The 20,318-nt window shown below is 39.2% G+C and overlaps 3 protein-coding genes across 4 annotated transcripts in view; 1 reads left to right on the top strand and 2 right to left on the bottom strand.

Annotated features, from left to right (window-relative positions):
• The first annotated feature begins 23 nt into the window (after positions 1–23).
• Positions 24–5,248, top strand: gemin4 (gem (nuclear organelle) associated protein 4). Its single transcript, XM_036561596.1, has 2 exons — positions 24–322; positions 1,945–5,248. Exons 1-2 carry the CDS (start codon positions 313–315, stop codon positions 5,136–5,138), a joined length of 3,204 nt encoding a protein of 1,067 aa, XP_036417489.1. The 5' UTR covers positions 24–312; the 3' UTR covers positions 5,139–5,248.
• Positions 5,249–9,249: 4,001 nt separating this feature from the next.
• On the bottom strand, positions 9,250–12,871 carry dhrs13b.1 (dehydrogenase/reductase (SDR family) member 13b.1). The gene is made up of 5 exons (XM_036561585.1): positions 12,310–12,871; positions 12,106–12,224; positions 11,894–12,017; positions 9,816–10,142; positions 9,250–9,726 (listed from the first exon to the last, which is right to left on the bottom strand). The coding sequence occupies exons 1-5, from the start codon at positions 12,431–12,433 to the stop codon at positions 9,467–9,469; spliced, it is 954 nt and encodes a 317-aa protein (XP_036417478.1). The 5' UTR covers positions 12,434–12,871; the 3' UTR covers positions 9,250–9,466.
• A 4,816-nt stretch (positions 12,872–17,687) lies between these two features.
• The window catches only part of sez6b (seizure related 6 homolog b), a 270,984-nt gene continuing 268,353 nt past the window's right edge, over positions 17,688–20,318 (bottom strand). For both annotated transcript variants that reach the window (XM_036561553.1, XM_036561557.1), the window contains exon 18: positions 17,688–18,351. In XM_036561553.1, coding sequence (XP_036417446.1) covers positions 18,322–18,351 — 30 coding nt within the window. In that variant the 3' untranslated portion in view covers positions 17,688–18,321. The remainder of the gene's footprint in view (positions 18,352–20,318) is intronic.

Here is a 20,318-nt window from a genome sequence, read left to right as displayed (position 1 = left end):
AACACCCCTCCGTTTGAACGTTCAGTCCGCATGGATGAAGACACGTTCGCGGTAACTCCGCTCTCTGAAGACCACACAGCAGACATTTAATACACACTTACCTGACAGCATCGTCGATATTCTCTGTAGTGTTTTGTCTGCACAGCGACCACCTTCGTTGTTCGACCAAACGAGTTGCTGCCAGCAAACCTACAGAACCTGCAGAACGTACAGAGCCTGAAAACATTAGAACCTGCAGGCTTTCCTGAGGAGTTAGAATGAGTAGTTAATGTCTGGTTCTGTTTGGTTGATTTGTTTTGCAAACAGAGCAACATGGACCAAGGTAACACAATAATATTAATAATTAATAATTAAACATGACATTAAGTGCATTCCTTACAAAACAGATCTATGCTAATGTTATAAGACTTTTATAACGTTGCATGATACTTCTATAACAGTCTCATATTATGTATCTGTAATACTTGTGTAGAAAGATGGTTCTTCAAGGTAGTTGATGGTGCTTTAGTAAAGGCAGTGGTTCTGTTTAGAACCATGGGTTCTGTGTAGAACCAGTTTAGGCCTAAATGGCTCTTTGCATGAAGTCAGCGAAGTCATTCTTCAGATCGATGGAGAATGTGTTGTTTATAGTTATGAGTAGAACCTTTTCAAAAGTAGTTCTGTATAGCACCAAGAAGTGTCCCTCTATTGTTACCATGTCAAGCTTGGTGCTGTGTAGCACCATATTCAAAAAGGTTCTATATAAAACCATAACCTTCATCAATCCCAAGAACCATTTTACCATGCAACAAACCATTTAAGCCTGAAATGGTTCTACATAGAACTCATGGTTCTAAACAGAACTATTGCCTTTACTAAAGAACCCTTGAAGAACCTTTTTAAAGTGAGTAGTATCCTAATCTATAGTAGTTGTCCAACTTTACTGCAAGATTCTTATAGAAATCCTATAGAAATTCCTGTAGTATTAATATAGATCTTTTTCCTAAGAGATGATGCATGAGTATGTGACTAATTGACTTGTTTCATGTCCACTAGTTGACCTGTCACTCCATGCAGTTTTTCATGGATGTATACATAACTTTTGCTTTACTGTTAATATTAAAGGGATACATTTTAATCAAAATGTCTGCACAATGCAATATTTAAGATGTAAATAGTCATTCAGTGTGGTTTCATAAAGTTACACATATGCTTCCTGATTCATGTTTTATTGTTTTCATGTTGCATTGTTTTATAATATTTATGGTACTTATGATAGTTAAGGTATAGTTAGAATGTATTGGTCTAAAATGAATGTTTTATAATCCATTCATGGCAGCAGAAGTACATGTAGGGCATTATAAGATAAAATAGTCCTAAACATTTTTTTTTTCTTTTTTTCAGATTTCCTACTATTTTATCATCACCATTACATATAAAACTCACTGGTTGTTTTGGATAGTAAATAAATTGGCTATATTTGATTTGTAGACATTATGATTCCTATCACTTCCACTGAAAAGAAATCAGACTCGATATGATTCTCCAGAATGCACCATTTTACATCAAACCACTCAGAATGACTTTGTTTACATCTCAACAGTTGAATTTTGCTAATTTAAATTCTGCAAATTTAAAAGAGGTCTAGAGTTTCCCATGGTTAATGATTATATTTCATATTTTATTATATTTTTTGTTGCTATTTTGTCCCTCTTGGTGCTAGAATAGAAACTACTGAATTTCATTGTATATGTAGTTTGCCACTTAGAAACCTAACAAATCATCGCTGTGAAAACTTCCTGTTAGAGATTAAAGACTGTAAAACTGTTTATCGTGGATTATATATTGTACAGTTGTGAGGCACAATTTGATCAGGTAAATCGTAAGAGGACAAGATGAGGATGTAACAGTTTCAATAGGACATGTTTTGCATTGTATTATAATAGTCTTATTTTTTTCCTACAGAACCCTGGCTAAGCTGTGAGAAGACTGCTGTTTTACAGGGTGGATTTCTGTTGGCAAATCAGCTATGCCAGCCAGCACCCCTCTCTGCTTTGAGAAAAGAGGACTGGGAGCGTGTTGGACGCCCTATAGTTCAGGCAGTCACCGAAATATGTGGACAGTTGTGTGGAGGCAACCAGGAGTGTCTTCAGTGGAGAAAGAGGATTCTTTGTATTATATGGAGCAAAGTCTTAGAGATTGAGAAAGGAGAGGATGTTGACATCAACTGGAAGGAAAACCCATTATTTGCTGTTCAAAATAGTCTCCCTGACATTAACCATGCAGTATTATTTGAACTGGTTAAATCAATGGGTTTCTTCAGCATTTATGTTGATTTGCTCCAGTGCTTTCAATCAGACGAGCAGTGCAAAGAGCTGGAGAGGCTAGTAAAACATGTCACAAGCGACTGCACAGAAAAGGATGTGAAGTTTTTGCTGGAGGTGTGGTGGGAGCTGATGAAAGGAAGGAGGGAAGAGCTGGACAGCCTAGACCAACTCTTTAACACCCAGTGTGCCCGCTTTACACAGAACCCCTCTGACTGCTCACCACAGGCTTCAAAACGATTTAAACCAGACCCAGAATCTGCCACATCGACCACATGCACGTTTTCCATCCTATTCCAAGGACTGAACAACATAAAAGAGTATATAACATCCTCTGAGTTGTGTTATTTTGGCCTCTCCAACTGCCTAGACATGCTGTATACCTCCTACCTGTTAGACCATGCAACAGACCTACCAGCTGAAGTTAAACTTCAAAACATTTCTCGATCAGTGAGCCTGAGAAAGAGAAATGGTCTCTTGGAGGGAGCTGACCTTACTCAGGCCATATGTGAGGCCCAAAGAGATCTTGTCGCCACACTGACTCCTGCTCAGACCAAGCCAAGTGGAATGACCCTTATCCAAGCCATGCAGACAATGCTTGGAATAATATGTTCATGGGAAATCAAGGGATTGCTAAAGATGCCCACACATGATCCAAGTGACCTAGCAATCCGTCTCAAAGATAGTGTTTGCAGAGTTCTGAAGTCTTTAGAGCTGTTGTCTGAAAATCTGGATGGAAATGAACAAGCATTGATTAGTTTGCAGAAGACTTTGAAAAATTTGCTTGCATCTTCATCTTTTACTGTGCCTGAAAGCCCCTCAACTGAAATAGTGAGTGTTGTCGTGACCATTCTTGACAATAATCTAAAGGGGTTCCAGGACCTTCCCAAACTTTATGCCTCCACACTGAGCCAATCTTTCAGTGAGGCAGAGTGGTTAAGCTGTCTTGAAAGAAACAAACATGCATTTCAGCAAAAAGACCTTGTTATGACATTATCCTCTACTCTTATAGCCAAATGCCAGAGTGATGCTAATGTAAAGCAGGCTAAAAAGCTGAAGGACATTATTGTAGACATATTCTCCCAGCTTTCATTACCTGACAAGAATGCAGCACTATCTGAAATTCTTAGCTTGTCAAAGAAAGGGTTGCATGGCTTTCTTCCAAGCTCAGTGACAGCAGGCTATGACGAGGAGGTCAATTTGGCTTTTAACAGCATCATCCAGAGTGGAGCAAAAAGCAGCCTGAGCTCAGCAGTCTCGGCTGTGGCTCGAGTTGCATTCCAGAACCCAGAGGCCACCTTGTACCGATGCTGCCACATGGCTGTGGTGAACCTTGGAGCTCATGCACTTCTTGCTCAGATTCTCCAACAGTTGCCTGGCCTCAGGAGCTCACCAGGAGACACCAAGGAGATGAGAAACAAAGAGCAGAACTTGTTGTGCAGATGTCTGCAGGCCACTGTGTGGGACAAGCTCTCTTCATCTCAAGAGGAAGACCAGTTCCTTGAGTTCTTGTCTGCCCTGATGGAACCCAGTATTGTTGGCCAAACCGAAGAGAAGCTCAGCTTCCTTCCCCCAGAGGAGGCTATGCATGCATTCATCCTGCCTTACTTCTCTTCTTCCACCTCTAGCTCATCTAGCCTTGAGTTGTGCCTTCGGCTTCTCCAATGCATTCTGTCCCATGTATCCTCAAATGACGCTACACCTTGGATAATGAGCTGCTCCCCGTTTCCTCTTTTATACTGTCTTGCTCAGCTCCTGAACAACTGCAGTAGGTGCTGGGAGCAGCCAGTAGAGGGCAGCACAGTCTTATCTATTGAGCACAAGGGACTGTTGATCTCCACTCTGACCACACTTGGAAAGGCAGTTGGCAAGGAAGTGGCTCTCACCCCTAGTACTTGGTCCAGAGCTATCTCTTGGCTGTATGGAAAAGCGGAAGACCTTGACTGGACTGTCCGCTTTCACCTGAAGGACGTGTGGGGAGAGCATTTCAAATACGAGGTGCCAAGTTCACTTATGGCTGTATGTGAGCTTTCAGAGCAAGAGTGGTCTGGCCTGGTGTTGCCTCACTATGGACAAGGCACAGGCCTGTTAGCCTGGGCGGAGTGTTGCTGCATCTCGGATCACTTTCAGGCAACCATGCTGGATTCCCTGTCTTTAAACCTTCTCAACTCAGATGAAGTAATCATGTTCAGCAAAGGCCTGATGGTGGCAGTGCTGCAGACCCTCCCCTGGTGCACCGCTGGCGAATGGGAGCGGTTGCTAAAGATGTTGCGCAGTCTTCTGCACTCAGATAAGCTTCATGTTCCATACTCTCTGGAATATGTAGACTTTCTGCCATTACTTGACCTCCGTTCTTTTGCTGTCGACCTGCGTCTGTCTGTCTTTTTGCTGCGCTTGTTCCAGCTACTCTGTGGCTCCAGCTGTGCAGACTGGCTGCCTCCCTATGGCTGGACACACGTAGGCCGGCACTGTGCTGCTGCCATGAGGGGTATCATTGACTCTGTGAGGGATAAAGTACCCCTCCCACCTACAGCAACCTCTTCCAAAAGCACTGAGAGCAGCAGTGGCGTTCTCAGCAAGGAGGTCCTTTTTGTGCTGACTCAGCTGTTCTGCCATGTCATGCATGTGCAGGTAATGATGCCAGGCCAGCCAGAGCCACTGTTCCTGTGTGCACTGGAGATTCTGTCCAACTATGAGGCTGTCCTGATGGCATATCCCAAGAGTAGCACGGCCCTACAAGGAGCTAATACACGTCACTTTCTTACTACCATATCAGACAATGTGCAGTGCACAGACATGCGAGCTGTCCTACATCAGAAGATTGCTCAGCTCTGAGTCTAAACTGGAACATTTGATGCTGTTGAATTGCAGTTGGGTTCATTAACATTATTCTTTTTTTTTCTCACAGAATAAAATTTTTCACACAGCATTAGCTTGTTGTCTTGTTCCTTATGAATACATACAGATACACAGAACCTGATATAATATGTCTGCTTTTGGCAAAAGTGTGGCAAGTTAATGTCAAGTAAGAATTGCACTGCCTAAGATTTGCTGTGTAATTACAGTATAAAGCCTATAGGGCTGCTCATACAATTCAGAAAAACAGTTGAGGTTTCGGCATTTCCAAGATTGTGATGGAGAGGTAACTAAAAGGGAACATCAAGAAGTTTCAATCATCTACTCGGTATATGAAGGGGAAGTGGAAGAGGCTAAGGGGAAGTATTCTTCAGATTACCAAGTAATTTACAAAAGAAACAACACCGTCTGAAACAAAAATGAAATACAGAATATCTTTCCTACTCTTACATGAACAGTATTTCTGATGATATAAAGCCTAGTCATTTTTTTATTCTCAAGAGACTGATCACTAAAAAAAAATTGACATCAGTCACAACACACTAGCTGACTTCACCTTACTTTACTTGCTTTTACCTCACAAACCTGCTATTGTTCAATGACTTGGTAAGATTTTGAAGTTTAGAGATATCACTGCTGTCAGAACAAAACCTTTTATCTGTTTTTTGTCAATTTGAAAACAGCAGCTGTCCTTTAGTGGGAAACCTTCCTACTACATGGCCAAAACAAATGGCTGACAATTAGATTAACCACCGTTTGGAGGTTTTATATGGCATGTATGGCAAATTGGAAAATGCAACAACTGCATCTTCTATGTGAGTGTGCATTATTCAAATCACAATGCAAATGCTTTTCAAGTGTTTACATTTCTGTGTATAATGACTGATAAGTTCATTTGGAAAAGCGAAGTGCTTTTTACATTGCATTATCTTAATGGTAATCAGAACTGGGTTTTCCAAAAGCATCTTAGTGCAAAGATTACTTTTCGGTGGCAGCACGAGCATGGCTATGAGCACTCTTAATGCCAGTATGAAGATAATCTAACAATAAGATGACTGCTTTTGCAAATATTCCGTTTTTATGTCAGACCATTGACAATGAAAATGAAATGTCAAAAGCACTTTTAACTTTTTTCCCAGTGTGGAAGAAACTCAAATAAAACAGTAAAATCACAAGTCACAATTAATGCTCCAAAATTAATTAATGTGAGGAGCAGCTGATTTGTTACCTTCCTTGTACCCAAAGAACAGTGACAGTCTAACATAGTACATTAAATTAACTAGCAATGATACTATTTATTGGCCAAAACTAAGACAGAGCTTTTTAGTAAGTCAGGGGGAAGAACTTAAGAAATCTAAATTATCTGTTCATGCTGTGCTTATCAGCAGCATAGATCTGCCTTATGCACCTTTCAACAAGCTATTTAAAACCCTCAAAACTGGTGAAACTTCAGAACTTCATGTCTTTCTTATTTCAAAAGTAACATTTTGTTACATTGCTGATATAATTACTGCTTCTAAAACCACCACCTTCTCCATCGACCCCCTCTCTACAGCCTTAACTAAAGCTTGTCTCCCTGCTCTAGTCCCTCATATCACATCCCTTCCTAATCAATCACTGTTTTTTGGCCAGGTTCCTTCTACGATCGCTGCAGTTACTACTATCCTTAGGACCTAGACCCGTCAAATTGTGAGAACTACCACACGTCTCTAATCCTCTGTTCCTGTCTGAAGATCTTGGACATTCCATTGCTCATCTGTTGCTCATCAATAATCTCTTTGAACCTTTCCAGTCAGGATTCCATCCATTTCACAGCACTGAAACTGCTTTGATTACGGTCATTAATGATCTTCTTGTGTCTTCTTGTGCTGGTGCTCTTAGCATACTTATATTACTTGATTTAAGTGCACCTTTTGCCATGGTGTGTTGTGTGTGGGCATGGACAGGTTCTTCTCTTACCTGATAGAAAGCAGTATATTACTCTATCTGGCAATACTTCTTCCACCTCTGCTGTCACTCAAGGGGTTCCACAAGGTTCAGTTCTCGGACCTCTCGTTTGTTATTTATATACTCCCTCTCAGACATATCATACGTCGCTTCAAATTAATTTTTCTGTTACGTGGATGACAACTTAGGACTAAATCCATTAAAAATCCACTCCTAACTCATTTGGAAACATGTCAATTTGAAAACTTTTTTTTTCATGCTAAACAGTGACAAGACTGAGCTCATCCTCATTGTCTCTATATCAACCCTCAAAAAAACCTAGATCTCTTACTCTCATTATTGATAATGTATACTGTGTCCCCTTCCCCACTGTTTTGAAATCTTGATTCCTTCATTAGAAGCCCACATCAATTTTGTTGTTAGAAGTTCATTTTTTTCAGTATCGCCAAAATCAGAACGTCTTTCTCAGTCTGCTGCTGAAATATTTCATCTTCACCTGCTTGGACTATTGCAACTCTTTTTTTGCCAGAACTGGCACTTCTTTTCTTCACAAACTCCAGATGGTCCAGAACTATACTACTCGTCTTCTCACTCGTGCTCACATAATTACATTACACCCTTTCTCCAAAATCCTCACTGGCTTCCCATACAGTACCACAAAGTTCTCCTGTTCACATACAAAGCTCTAAACAATCTAGCTTCTTCTTATCTGTCTGATCTTCTTCTTCACTACAAACCTACTTGTACTATCAGGTGTTCTTCAGCTGGGCTACTGACCATTTATCCATCTAACCTCCCTAGCTGTGGCCATCAAGCATTTTCGAGATTTGCCCCTCATCTCAGGAAGTCTCCCTCTGCAAGTCCAACAATCTGATTCTACAACCTTCCTCAAACCTAAACTACTCCTCTAGTAGGTCTTCCCTAAGTCCTCTCTGGTGTTGTTTATCTATGTATTACTATGTTTTCTTGTTTGTTTTCTGTGGTTCCATTTACCGCTGTAATTTTAAGTGTCTTTCATTCTTGGAAAGTGCTTTATAAGTGTCATATATTATTATTATTATTATTATTATTATAGCTTTTTAATTTGCTAGCATGTTTGTTTATCTTTACGTGATGGAGTGAAGGCTACATTTGCTCTACTTGTACAATTGACAAAGCACAAAGTCCAGAGCTTTGAATGCACTGCACATTTGTGTTTCCCTGTACCTGCATCATGTCATTGGCTAATGATAAATCCTTTTAGACCTGTGTTAAACAAGGTAAACAAAACTACACATTGGCCTCTACAATTGGAGCTGAAAAACAATACGTAATTATATCCACAACTATTATGGATGTCACTTCTAGGTGTGCCACCACTGATAAAGAGATCTGAAACGCAACATGTGGGTGATCTGCTCTGCTGTGAAACTTCATTACATTTGATTTGCTGCTTTGCTACTACTGCCCCCCTGTCACATGTAAATACTGTAACAGAGGCAGAGGTTGCAGAACAGAAAGCAGTCTTGTTCAGCAAGAACAGTGAAAAGTTATACAGCTAAAGCTACTCATCCAGGACTTGGCAAATGCGGTCTCTGTCATGGGACAACACACGGATCTAATCTGCCATGACCAAAGGGATTGGTCTTATTTGCCCAAGACAAAATTTCATCTATGAAAGGAAGGACCAGAAACTTCCAGAAGGACTGGGAACATAAGAACGGCTGTGACTATAAATGTAATTCTTCTTCTTCTTCTTCTTCTTATGATTATTAACAATAATAATAATTTCTAAATAGGCAAAACAATATACATTTAACTGTGCAATACCAAATCATGCATATCATTTCTAACGACTTATCTGTAAAAAAGATAACCAGCATTATATATATATATATATATATATATATATATATATATATATATATATATATATATATATATATATATAAACATCTAATTTGACCAGGGGCACTCAAAACTTTTGCATATGACTTATATAATATATATATTTTCATGATGTAAAAAAGTAAAATATACGTTATCATACAAACTGTCAACTAATCATTGCTAATTAATCCATTTTCTAATCAATGATGTTTTACACTGAATAACTGGGTTTAACTGAGTATTTGTGATGAAGTACTAAGAAACAGTTCAGGCATGATCTTTCTTTGTAGTTTTATTATAAGCAAAGTATGAGGTCAAACATGGCCTTCATTTTACTAATTCAGAACATCCCAAAAAAATACGATAATCATAACAAAAACATCTTACATGCTACAGTCTACGTTCAAACACAGGCTGTTTTGATGTACAAATGTGTAAACGCCTCTGAAATCTAAGGCTATGCTGGTCAGCTATAAGGGCTAAAGGTTAACTCAGGAGAGGCCGCACAGCTTCTCACTCACTTCCCAAAGCTTCTTGGCCACTGCATCGTCCCGAGCTTTGGGCTGGACTTTCTTCACTGCACAGTTGGAGAAATACTGACCACTCAGGCCTTCAATGCCCTCCTGCACAGCACAGTGTATAGTGGTCTGAGCCCCTGCCTCCACATCCTTAAAGAACACGGCTCCAATGGGTTTCAGGATTTTCCTCAACACTGGGTGGGTAGAGCGGGCCAGCTCAGAATTGATAACCCCTAGAAAACATAAACAAAGATCATCAAGTCATAACAGTGACATCCAACTATATTTATAACTCTGTAACATTCTGGAGAGGAACACTGACCTGGATGGAGGCTGTAGCAGGTGACACTGGTTCCTTGCAGCCTCTTTGCAAGCTCATGCGTGAACAGCACATTGCACAGCTTGCTGTGGCTGTATATCCTGAAAACGTCCAAGGTGGAATCGCCTGTTCCAAACTCCTTATGTGCACTAAGGAGGCTAAAATCAAGGTTTCCACTCTGATGAAGTGTTGAGGACACTGTAACTATTCTACTCGGACCACACTCTTTCAGCCTGTCCAGCAACAGATTGGTCAGGAGGAAGTGACCAATGTGATTGACTCCAAACATTAAGCCCAAGCCATCCTCTGTAGTGCCCTGCATATAAATGCCTAAAAAAGACAAAGCCATATTTAAGCATGAGTAGAACTGGCTGTGGTGGAGGTGGGGCCTACATGAACTACATGAAACTGTAGTTGATGAATAACTGTCATACAGATAACTGCTATCAATGCCTGCATTGTCTTTTCTTGTTCATCGTATGCAGCCATTAGTACAAGCCTAAAAAGGTTTAATTGGCTGATTTGCCATCTTGCTTCCTAGAAATGTTTACATAGTAGCTAACATTGATTGTACTGTCGAAATGATGCACTACACTGTTGCGCACGTACACTCACACAAATGTCTACAGTTACACACAATCATGTGTAGAGTCAAACAAACTTGTTTCTTTTTCTTTAGAATGAAAATATAAGCAAAAAAATCCACCACTTATTCTGCTTGCATACACGCTAAAAACAGTAGAATTAGTGACATGGCTATATGCTATACTTTGTATACAAATAAACAAGCATTATTCAAGGTTGCCCTGTAAACATGTTTAAAGTTAAAAAGTTAGAACTTTTGTTTTCATGATGTGTCTTTATGAATGCATTTACTGCTTTCTTTCGTTTATTTTTCCTCAAACCTATTCTGATTTTGCTTGTTGCAGCGTAATATGATTGTAAAATCCAATGGCTGTGAAAAATGACTGCATCGCACATAATTAGGCGATTATGTAATAACTGTGACAAAGCATGTTCATCAACTCTAAGGAACTTAAGCACTTGCTTTGTTGATGTATTTTCATTCTTTTCCCTTTTAAACTGTTTTTAGAAAGCCACTGACCATAAAAAGCAGGATGGCTACATGCATTTTTGGGGTGTTAGTTTTATACACACACACACACACACAGACAGACACACACACACACACACACACACACACACACACACACTATCCAAGCCGTTAATCCTTGTAGTTCGCAGGGGGTGCTGGAGCCTCTCCCAGCGGTCAGTGGTGGAAGGCAGGAAACACCCTGGACGGGTTACCAGTCTATCGCATGGCAGACACACAGACATGTACCATCACACACACACACACACACACTCACACCTAGGGGCAATTTAGCATGTCCAATCATTTATATCTATCTATCTATCTATCTATCTATACATAGTAAAATCATTTAAAATTAAGTTACACGCCCAGAATCCATGTATATTCTATAATTATATAAAAGTTTGCACAAAACCATGTAGTTTCATTCGTTCCCCACCCCAAAAAACCTGATGCAAGTCATAAAGTTTGATAAGCTGGATTGTGTTGAGGCAGGGGACAGTTGAAACTGTCCAGGGCAGGGGGTCCTGGAGCTGGAGTGGAGCCACTGTCAATGATGAAGTAGATGGGGCCATTGAAGCTAAAAAGTGATGACCACTGATGCCTAAACAAAACTTCCTCAAATTCGAGTATGTTCATCTTTTATTTACATGTTGTATTTTTTAATCAGTAAACATGATAAGACTAGGGGGAAAATATCCCATGTTTTGGTCCAAAACAGTGCGAGGCTCGGAACATTAGAGTTTTTTATTAGCCACACATGTTCAGAATGGACTGCTGGGATAGCTGGGATATGTAGTTCTGAGCCACGTTTGGTGAGCAGTCATGCTAAATAGAGGGCTCATTGCTAATTTGTATCAGACGTGTCTTTCTCAGGGTTAAAAGTCTCACTGAAAGTTGCTATGACTCGGTTAAAGCAGTTACTTTGCTGAAATGAGTCCTAAATAAACGTTTGTTACTGATTGGTGTTTGAAGGTGGCCGAACCTGCATTGTTGATGAGGATGTCGAGTCTCTTCTCGGTTTTGAGGAAAGTCTCAGCGAAGGCGCGAACGGACTTCAGACTGGCCAGGTCCAGCTGCATGAACACCACGTTACTGCTCTGGCTCTCCTGTGAACAACAACACGGCGTTTCAGATCACGGAGCTGAGCTGATTTAAAGTTAGTGACGTAACAGCTAAAACGGCTAAATGTCTCACTCTTTTCACGATAGCCACGGCCGCTTCACCCCGGCCTTTACTCCGGCACGCGAGGATGACTCGAGCTCCTCTTCTGGCCAGATCCACCGCCGTTTCTCTCCCGATGCCAGTGTTACTGCCTGCAGTAACACAGAGCTTCAGCTAACACAGCACAGCAGGCTGGACTGACTCAGAGCCAAACAGCGAGGACAGGAAACCACTTACCTGTAACGATCACCGTTTTGCCGCTAAGTTTCGCCTTACTTTTACATCTCGCCCCGGACACAATTTTCCGGATTAAAATGAAAACAGCTACAGAGACTCCAACAAACAGAATGAACGCAGACATGGCCGGTTTTATTTACGCACCCTTACAGTTCGCTCTCTCACAGTTTCTGTGTATAGAGGGAAGCGCTTCCGTAGCCAATCCGGACAGACGAGTCGAATAGTTAGTGAGTTCACGCCAGTACACGACCTAACAACCCAGCTGAACCTGTGTTTACAGCCGCAGAGCTGGCTTTAGAGTTATTTTCTGTTGCCAACACTCATCAGATAGATTGGCGTGCGTTTAATTCAGACATAAAACCTCATCTAATACGAAACAGAAAGCAGTTCAACACCAAGAACTGCAGAGAAACGTACAATCTTTTAAAGATTGAGGCTTCACAAATACAAGGGTTAATCTGAGCTGCTCATGGCTGCGACTAAAAAAACAGGGAACTCAAATCTTTTTTATACTGCTCTGAGGGCAGCCCCCCACCCCCATTACCTCATCCCACCTGTCTGTCTTTGTAACATGCACCTCTGACTTCACTGAGTTCTATTATATCTAACATGTTTGTACCTTTTACATACTTTGTTTCTTTACTTAGCCTCGGCCTTCTGTGACAATCACCTTTGTCTCTTCTAAAAGTGCCGTGTCATCTTTCATCAGACTGTTTCAGTCCTGTTCATTCATAGACCATTACATAAAATGATAATGACTGGCCTTAATCTATTGCATTTAATAATACATTATCTACGAGTTAAAACACTTTCAGAAGATGGGACTGTGCTCTTGATTACATAACATCAGTTAACATACCACACTTTTCATTTTTTCATTGATCTAAAGAGAACAAAAGTCAGAATCTATTGATTATTCCTAATTGTCACTAAACAAGGAAGTGTTCAAATATACACTCTTAAAAAGATTATTCTTTGAGGGTTCTTCAGTAAAGAAAATGGTTCTAGATAGAACCGTGAACACTCAAAGAACCCTTTGCATGATTAAAGGGCTCTTTGCATCATAAAATGGCTCTTCAGATTGATGAAGAATGTGCTCTAGATAGTTTTACCTACGAAACAAGCTTGTTACAATAGAAGAACTCTTTTTGTTATATAGAACCCTTTGCAAAAAGAGTTCTTCTATTGTAACAAGCTTGTTTCGTAACAAGCTTTGGGTGCTATATGGAACCCTTTCCAAAAGCGTTCTGTATAGAAACATGTACCACACACTCTCCATCAATCTGTAGAACTATTTCACGATGCAAAGAACCCTTTAATTATGCAAAGGGTTCTTTGAATGTTTTTACTTTTATATAAAACCATTTTCTTTTCTAAAGAACCCTTAAAGAACCTTTGTCTTAAGACTGTATGCTTTGTAAATAAAAAAGGATGAAAAAACAATGGTCGAAACTAGGGCTCTCTGTGTTTGTGCAGGCCAAGGTTCTTAGACAGTGGCAAAGTGTCCCTGTTATAGATACAATTTATGCTAAGATGAGACTGAGTAGTGTTTCCCAGACATGGTTAAAACTCAGTGATACAGTTTGCAGCACTTTGGGACAAAGCCTAATGCATGCACAGCGAGAGAGAACCAACTCAGCATATTGTGATTAACTATGGAATCAAATTAAACATAAATGATGAAGTTACTATTTTCCCAACCATATTCATAAATTCCATGAAAATCTTACACCTAATTATTTAAATACTTTTAAAAATCTCCCACATTATCAAGCTCTTCATGATGGCAAAGTGGTGGTTAGAGCAGGAAAACGGTGTAGGCCCAGGAAAACACAGAGAAGAAATACATGCTCAAAGCTGCAGTAGGTAATAGTTTTTTTTTACTATTTTACTATTAAAATAACCTGTACAAATATGTAGAACATGACAAAAATATTAGTAGCCCAGAGGAAAAAATGTCTATCCTCAGATTGTCTCAAAGAAAGAAACATAGATTAACATGAGCATTTCATTTTAAGAAGTTCTGGTGATAAAAGAGAAAAGCCTGAGTTCTCCGTCTACACGGATAAACTGCTAAAAGAGTTCTGTGATAGAGTGTAAAAGGACTCCTAAACTCATACTATCTTAGGTAGCTCATTGCAAATTCCACAAAAATGCAGCAATGCATTTAACATTTCCCACAGCACACTGAAATGATTGTAGATAGCTATAATAATAGCATGTTTAGAAGAAAGAACAGAAACATTGAACAATTTAGCCAATGTTGCAGTTGCAGTAGTAAATATCACTGCCCATTTTAGCAATACGCCTCTTTAAAACCAGGTGTCGTTCTGAAATATTCAGCAAGCTGTTGATGCTTGTGTAGCTATGCTATATCATACCATTACTTCTGTACAAGCTTAATGTCCTTTAACATTTGAACATTTTGCATATCATGATGTTTTTTATGTACTTTCACTTTTAAAGTTCACGCAGCAACTGACTAACAGCATTTTTGAGGAAGGTTAAAATAGTACATTTCACAGCCTGCAGAAGACTACATTTAATCGCAGAACTAGATAGAGTTCCTAAGGAGTAAGCAAATCAGGTGCTGCACTTCAACATATTAGCCCTAGAGCTCCAATTTTACTTATTGTATCTTTAAGCTTTAATGAAATGACTGGACAGATTGAATGAAATGAAGAACACAGAGCATTTCAGTGGCTGTACTGCCACCTAGTGGACTGTAGGCTCTCATGGCCACCTCACTTAGAGACTGTAGCTTATGCTCTACATCTGCAGTTACTTGCTTATGAAAATCACTCAAACGTAAATGTATAAAAGCTAATAAATGTACAAAATTAGATATGACAGCAAATGCTTTACTTTGGTTCCTATAAAAGATGAAGAGAGCAAATGTCCCCTCTTCTCTCATTCCTCACTACCTTTTACAAGGGGGGAAATAGAGAGCATCCTGACCAGCTGTCTTATTGTCTGCTATTGGAACTGAGACCGCAGGACCCTACACTGTGAGGGCAGATGAGAAGATCATCGGAGTGTCTTTACCCAACATTGACACCTCCTACCACAAGTGCTGCATCTGCAAGGCTGCCAGCATTGTGGACAACCCCTCCCACCCCTCTCATGGACCCTTCACCCTCCTGCCATCTGGCAGAAGGTACCGAAGCACCACCAACTCCAGACTATGCAACAGCTTTTTCCTCTGAGGTGGTCAGATTACTGAATGCACTGATGCCCCACATCATCCACCTGGACTAATCTAGACCCTTTACAACATCCACCACAGACTGATCACACACTGCTTTACCATCACTGCATGCCTGTGCTTTAAAGTCTTAATTACTTGAATCTGCTATGAGATCACAGTCTTTCTGTACAGTTTATAGGTGACAATGTTTGCACTAATTCCTTATTCACTTACATGCTGCTTACATTCGGTTCTATGTGTTGACCTCACTGGGTCAAAGAATGTAGGCTAAATACAATTAATATGCTTGCTCTAATGAACAATATTTCACAGTACAGTATGTGGCTAGATTTTCTCTTCTCTAACACGTGCTTAGGAAAGACTTATCTGATGAATGGAAACTATTTACCTAATATATGTATGTGTATAATTGATTAAAATCAAGCAAATTGTGATACAGATTAACTTGAATTTGATTTTTCTAATTAAGAGTTCCTTTGTATGACAGATTACATACAAAAAGCCAACTGTCTGATAAAACCCAGAAGAGCAAAGACAAATGTACAAACCACACATTGTTTTTTAAACCAGTTTGCTTACATTGCTATCATGCATGTATATTACTTCCTGAAGACACTTCCTCAAGGCTCCAAAACATGTTTTTTTTTCTTCTATATAGAGTTACGTCTTTTTGGTGAAGAAGTGCAACATCCCTCGATCATATCCCTTTACCTTTTTAACAAATCAAGTGACCGGTCACTATTTTGTTGCTGTCATAGTGCAGTGTGCCATTCAACTCTTGTAGCAAAATCTGCATTGAGCACATGGTACATGCAGTACAGTAGAATCAGTGCTTGGTGAAAAATGTTTCTCTCAGTAGCATTTTACATAACAGCCAATTGATCTATATCTTCCAAACGTTGGGTTGATGTTTTTCAGAAGGACAAAGACTTTGGAATGTAAAATACTGTAGTTTATGATAGAATGTGATAGACAGCTAATGCTGACACCATTAAAATGGCAATTTGGATGCAAAACAACTAATTTTGCCATCTTAGTTTAATGTGTATTATGAGTATCGTGTGTTTTTTCCTTTGTTTTTAAAATGTGCCAAAGCAACTCAACATCTTGTCTTTATATCAGACCACACAGAATTAAGACTGTACCATCCACAGGCTCTGGTTCTAGACCAGTGATAACAGAACAACATGGCTGTTAAAAGAACAGTTGTCCAAAAATCTAATTTGCATAATTTTCTCTGTAGTAGATCAGCCAAAACACGTTTACAATGCAAATTATGCTTCTGAGTTTTGCAGTGGAGCTACAAGATTTATGTAACAGAAGTCTGTCAACCAGGGATTTTTTGGGTGACTTGGACTTTCATTACTTTTTTACTGCTTTACACTACATTAGCCTCGTAGCTCCAGTACAAAAATAAAAAGCAAACTTTGCACATCAAATGCGTCTTGGCTGATCTACAATGTAAAAATGTGCAAATTAGGTTTTTCAGTGAGCCATTGCTTTAAGTGCTGCTTTTTGATCATGACCACAGTCCAAGTTTATTTTATTTTATTTTTTCGTTGGGGGGTGGGGGGGCTGGGTAATATTTCTCCCTTCACTGAAAAAACAGTGCATTGAATTTAAATGCATACATAATTTTCTTATGAATAAAGTATACCTGTATGCAAATAAATAGTAAATGAAATAAAACAGTAAATGAATAATTAAATAAATAGTAAATGTTCACTAAACTTGTTAATGTAATATATTTCATAGAAACACTGTACAGTTTGGTTCCTTTATGAATGCTTATGCACTTATGAACTAGTTAGTAATTGTTACACCAAGTAAGTGGGGCACCAAACATATCCTGACTGATTACTCAAAAAAACTGTAATAAACTATTATGTTGATTAAAAAGTAATACTTCAGTAATTGGTCTTGAGCTAGTAGTTTATGATCTTAAGTAGAAGTAGTGGGAGCCTAGTGTTACCTGTTTCATTCATGTAGAAATAATGCACACATTTCAATAAAGTAAATTCAGTGCTTCACTTTTCCAATGTTCCTGAAAACTGACACACCCCAACATACACTTCTGGATGGATGTCTGTGGATATGTCCCACACCTCTGTCCAAACGCAACAAGCATTTCCTCCCACTGACATTCAAAAGTATGGAAAACAGAGCAAAGGAAATTATAAAACATGCATATGTTTATTTGCCAAAAGTGTGCATGTTAGACATACAGTAAATCAATTTGATGAGTTTTTTTTTCCAAAATAATATTTCCACATCATGATCAGATTTCGACTGACCCATTTTCATTTTCACAAATGAAAAAACATTTTCTCCTGTTCTACAAGTTTCATCACAGCCTCTCTGTAGTTGTGAAGCAACAAGACTGGAACATTTAAATAAATAATAATAATAACAACCAAATAAATAAAAAAAAAATCCTTATATAGCGAGACATCAACTGACTGGATGAGAGTGTCTTTCGATTTCCAGTTGTTTTATTTCATTCTGTAGGCTCCATCACTGGATAAAAACTGTACAAGCACTGCTGCTAGGCCACTGCTATTTAATCTCTACAAAAATAAGATCATGTTCTCCACGCTCTTTGCAGTGCTTGTGGAAGTTCTCTGATGATCAGGATATTTACAGCAGAGCAGGAAAGAACAGTACGAGGGTGATGAGGTCAAGATGAAGATTGGAGGAGATCAGAGAAGATCAGAGGAGGTCACAGAAGAGAGGAGAGGTGCTGGGGGAACTTCCACAAGGCAAAGAAGGGCTTGAGGCCCTCAGGGTGGATATCAGCAGTGTGGCTAAATGGAGACTTCATACTCTCTTGTGTCCTGTAGATCATAGACATACAAACATTTAGAAAAGGCCAAAAAGTAGAGCAGTATGAATTCATTATATTTATTATGAACTAAACAAGCAAAAGTAACTTCAGCCGTGGTACACATTGACTACATTTACATGCACATCAGTGGTGCGATATCAGTTGTAAGTTAGACCGCTAGTCTAACATGATCATGTAAAGAGCACAGGTCAGTCGGAGGCTCTGACTGAGGTCTGACTGAGGTCTTAGTAGACCATTTCTTACAACATATGGTCAACACTGATATTAGCTGGACTGTTTGAGATTTGGATGTGTATATGCTTCACTCACTCCACTGACTCGCATGGGGCTGCAAACCCTTTGATATATTTGATGAGTGACAACACTGTAAGTTTATTCAGTGTTAACACTGATGACTTTAACTGATCCACATGTAAAAAAGGGAGCACTGGTATTTTCAAATACGATATTGTATACATAAAAACTATCCTGATTATCTTGTTTTCCTTGCCGCTGTTCTCCTCAGTCTGTCCATCTAAGGGTCTAGACCCAGATATCCGTAAAACTGCTTTGGGAACATGTCTGCTATTAAAGGGTCAATATCATGGAAACCAAATTTTCATAATTTTTTACTTCACTTTGGAATGTAAAGATTGTTAAAACTTTAGAGTATATTATTCACTTCTCATTCCATAGCCAATGCATTTATATATGTCCACTTATGGAGGTTATAAGGAATGTTCTACCTCAGACTGTTTTTTTGAATCAGGCAATTCAGATAAGAGATCATTTACATATAATAGTCTTCATATATCAGTGAGAAAACAGTCTGAACAGTACAAAGCATAAAGAGAAGTTGGAAAATAATAATGTAAAAATGAATCATGACTGGTTGCCTGTCAGTGTTTTTAGAAAAGGAGGGAAATTCATATGTAAACTAAAGGCTGATTTATGTTTCTGTTCACAGACAACTGTAGCTTGCAGGTTAAAACATATGGTTCATGTGCACGCCTCCAAAATCTGAGAGATGCCCAAACAATCAACCCGAACCAGTAATATCACAAAAATGAACAGAAATGAAGGTGCAGCATTACCAACATTTATACAACCTATTTTCAAAAACAGTGAATAGAGTTCTAATTTTTGGAAAGAGATAGAGAAAGAGAAAGAGAAAGAGAGAGAGAGAAAGAGAGAGAGTAAAATACAAGACTTCTCTTTTTTAGTACATTCTGAAATAAAAGTAAACTGGACTACAAATAGACTATTTTTTTTTTATAGAAATCATGTAAATGTCTTTGCTTAGTGTAGTTTCTAAGCCTAGCTAAGGACTTGGCTGGGCTATTGTGTGCATGTAAATGTAATTAATGGTGAAGAAAACAAGGGAAGTATAAATCAAAACCAGTACAGTATATAAATACAAACAGGAGAAAGAGATGGGAAAACAAAGAGACACCCATCACACCAATGGTTCCAACCTGCTTTGCTCCAAATGGCGCAATTCCACTGATCAACTCTCCTTACAGGCTTTGTCATTACAACAGTATCCTATAGGGAAGAACCGCTGGTGTCTGGGGACAATGATTGGTCTCTGTTCAAACACGAAACCGTCAAAAGAAAAGCAATGAAAATCCAACTAAAGCTGATGTCACAAATAAAAAGCACACGAAAGAGAAAGAACGTAGTTTGGACAATGTTAAGACTTTCTTGGGGAGAAAAAACCCAACAAGAACAGGTATGACGCAAATTCACTGGACTGGACTAATTTCTAACTGAAGTACATGTAAAGAGTACATGCTGAGGGCTTCATCCTACAGGGAACAGACACTTCAGATTTTGTTTGTCCTGAAGTGCTAAAGACTCCCAGCCCCAATCGAGTGGAGGGCAGCTCAGATATAAAAATAGTAAACACATGAGGGAGTTTATCTCCAAAGGCAGCTTTTCTATTCACACCTGACAGAGGTGCTGATGAGTCCACGT

Source organism: Colossoma macropomum, unplaced genomic scaffold (genome assembly GCF_904425465.1).
Source record: "Colossoma macropomum unplaced genomic scaffold, Colossoma_macropomum, whole genome shotgun sequence".
NCBI classification, from domain to species: Eukaryota; Metazoa; Chordata; class Actinopteri; order Characiformes; family Serrasalmidae; genus Colossoma; species Colossoma macropomum.
Note: the sequence above shows the minus strand (reverse complement) of the source record. Positions and strands in the feature narration are given on the sequence as shown.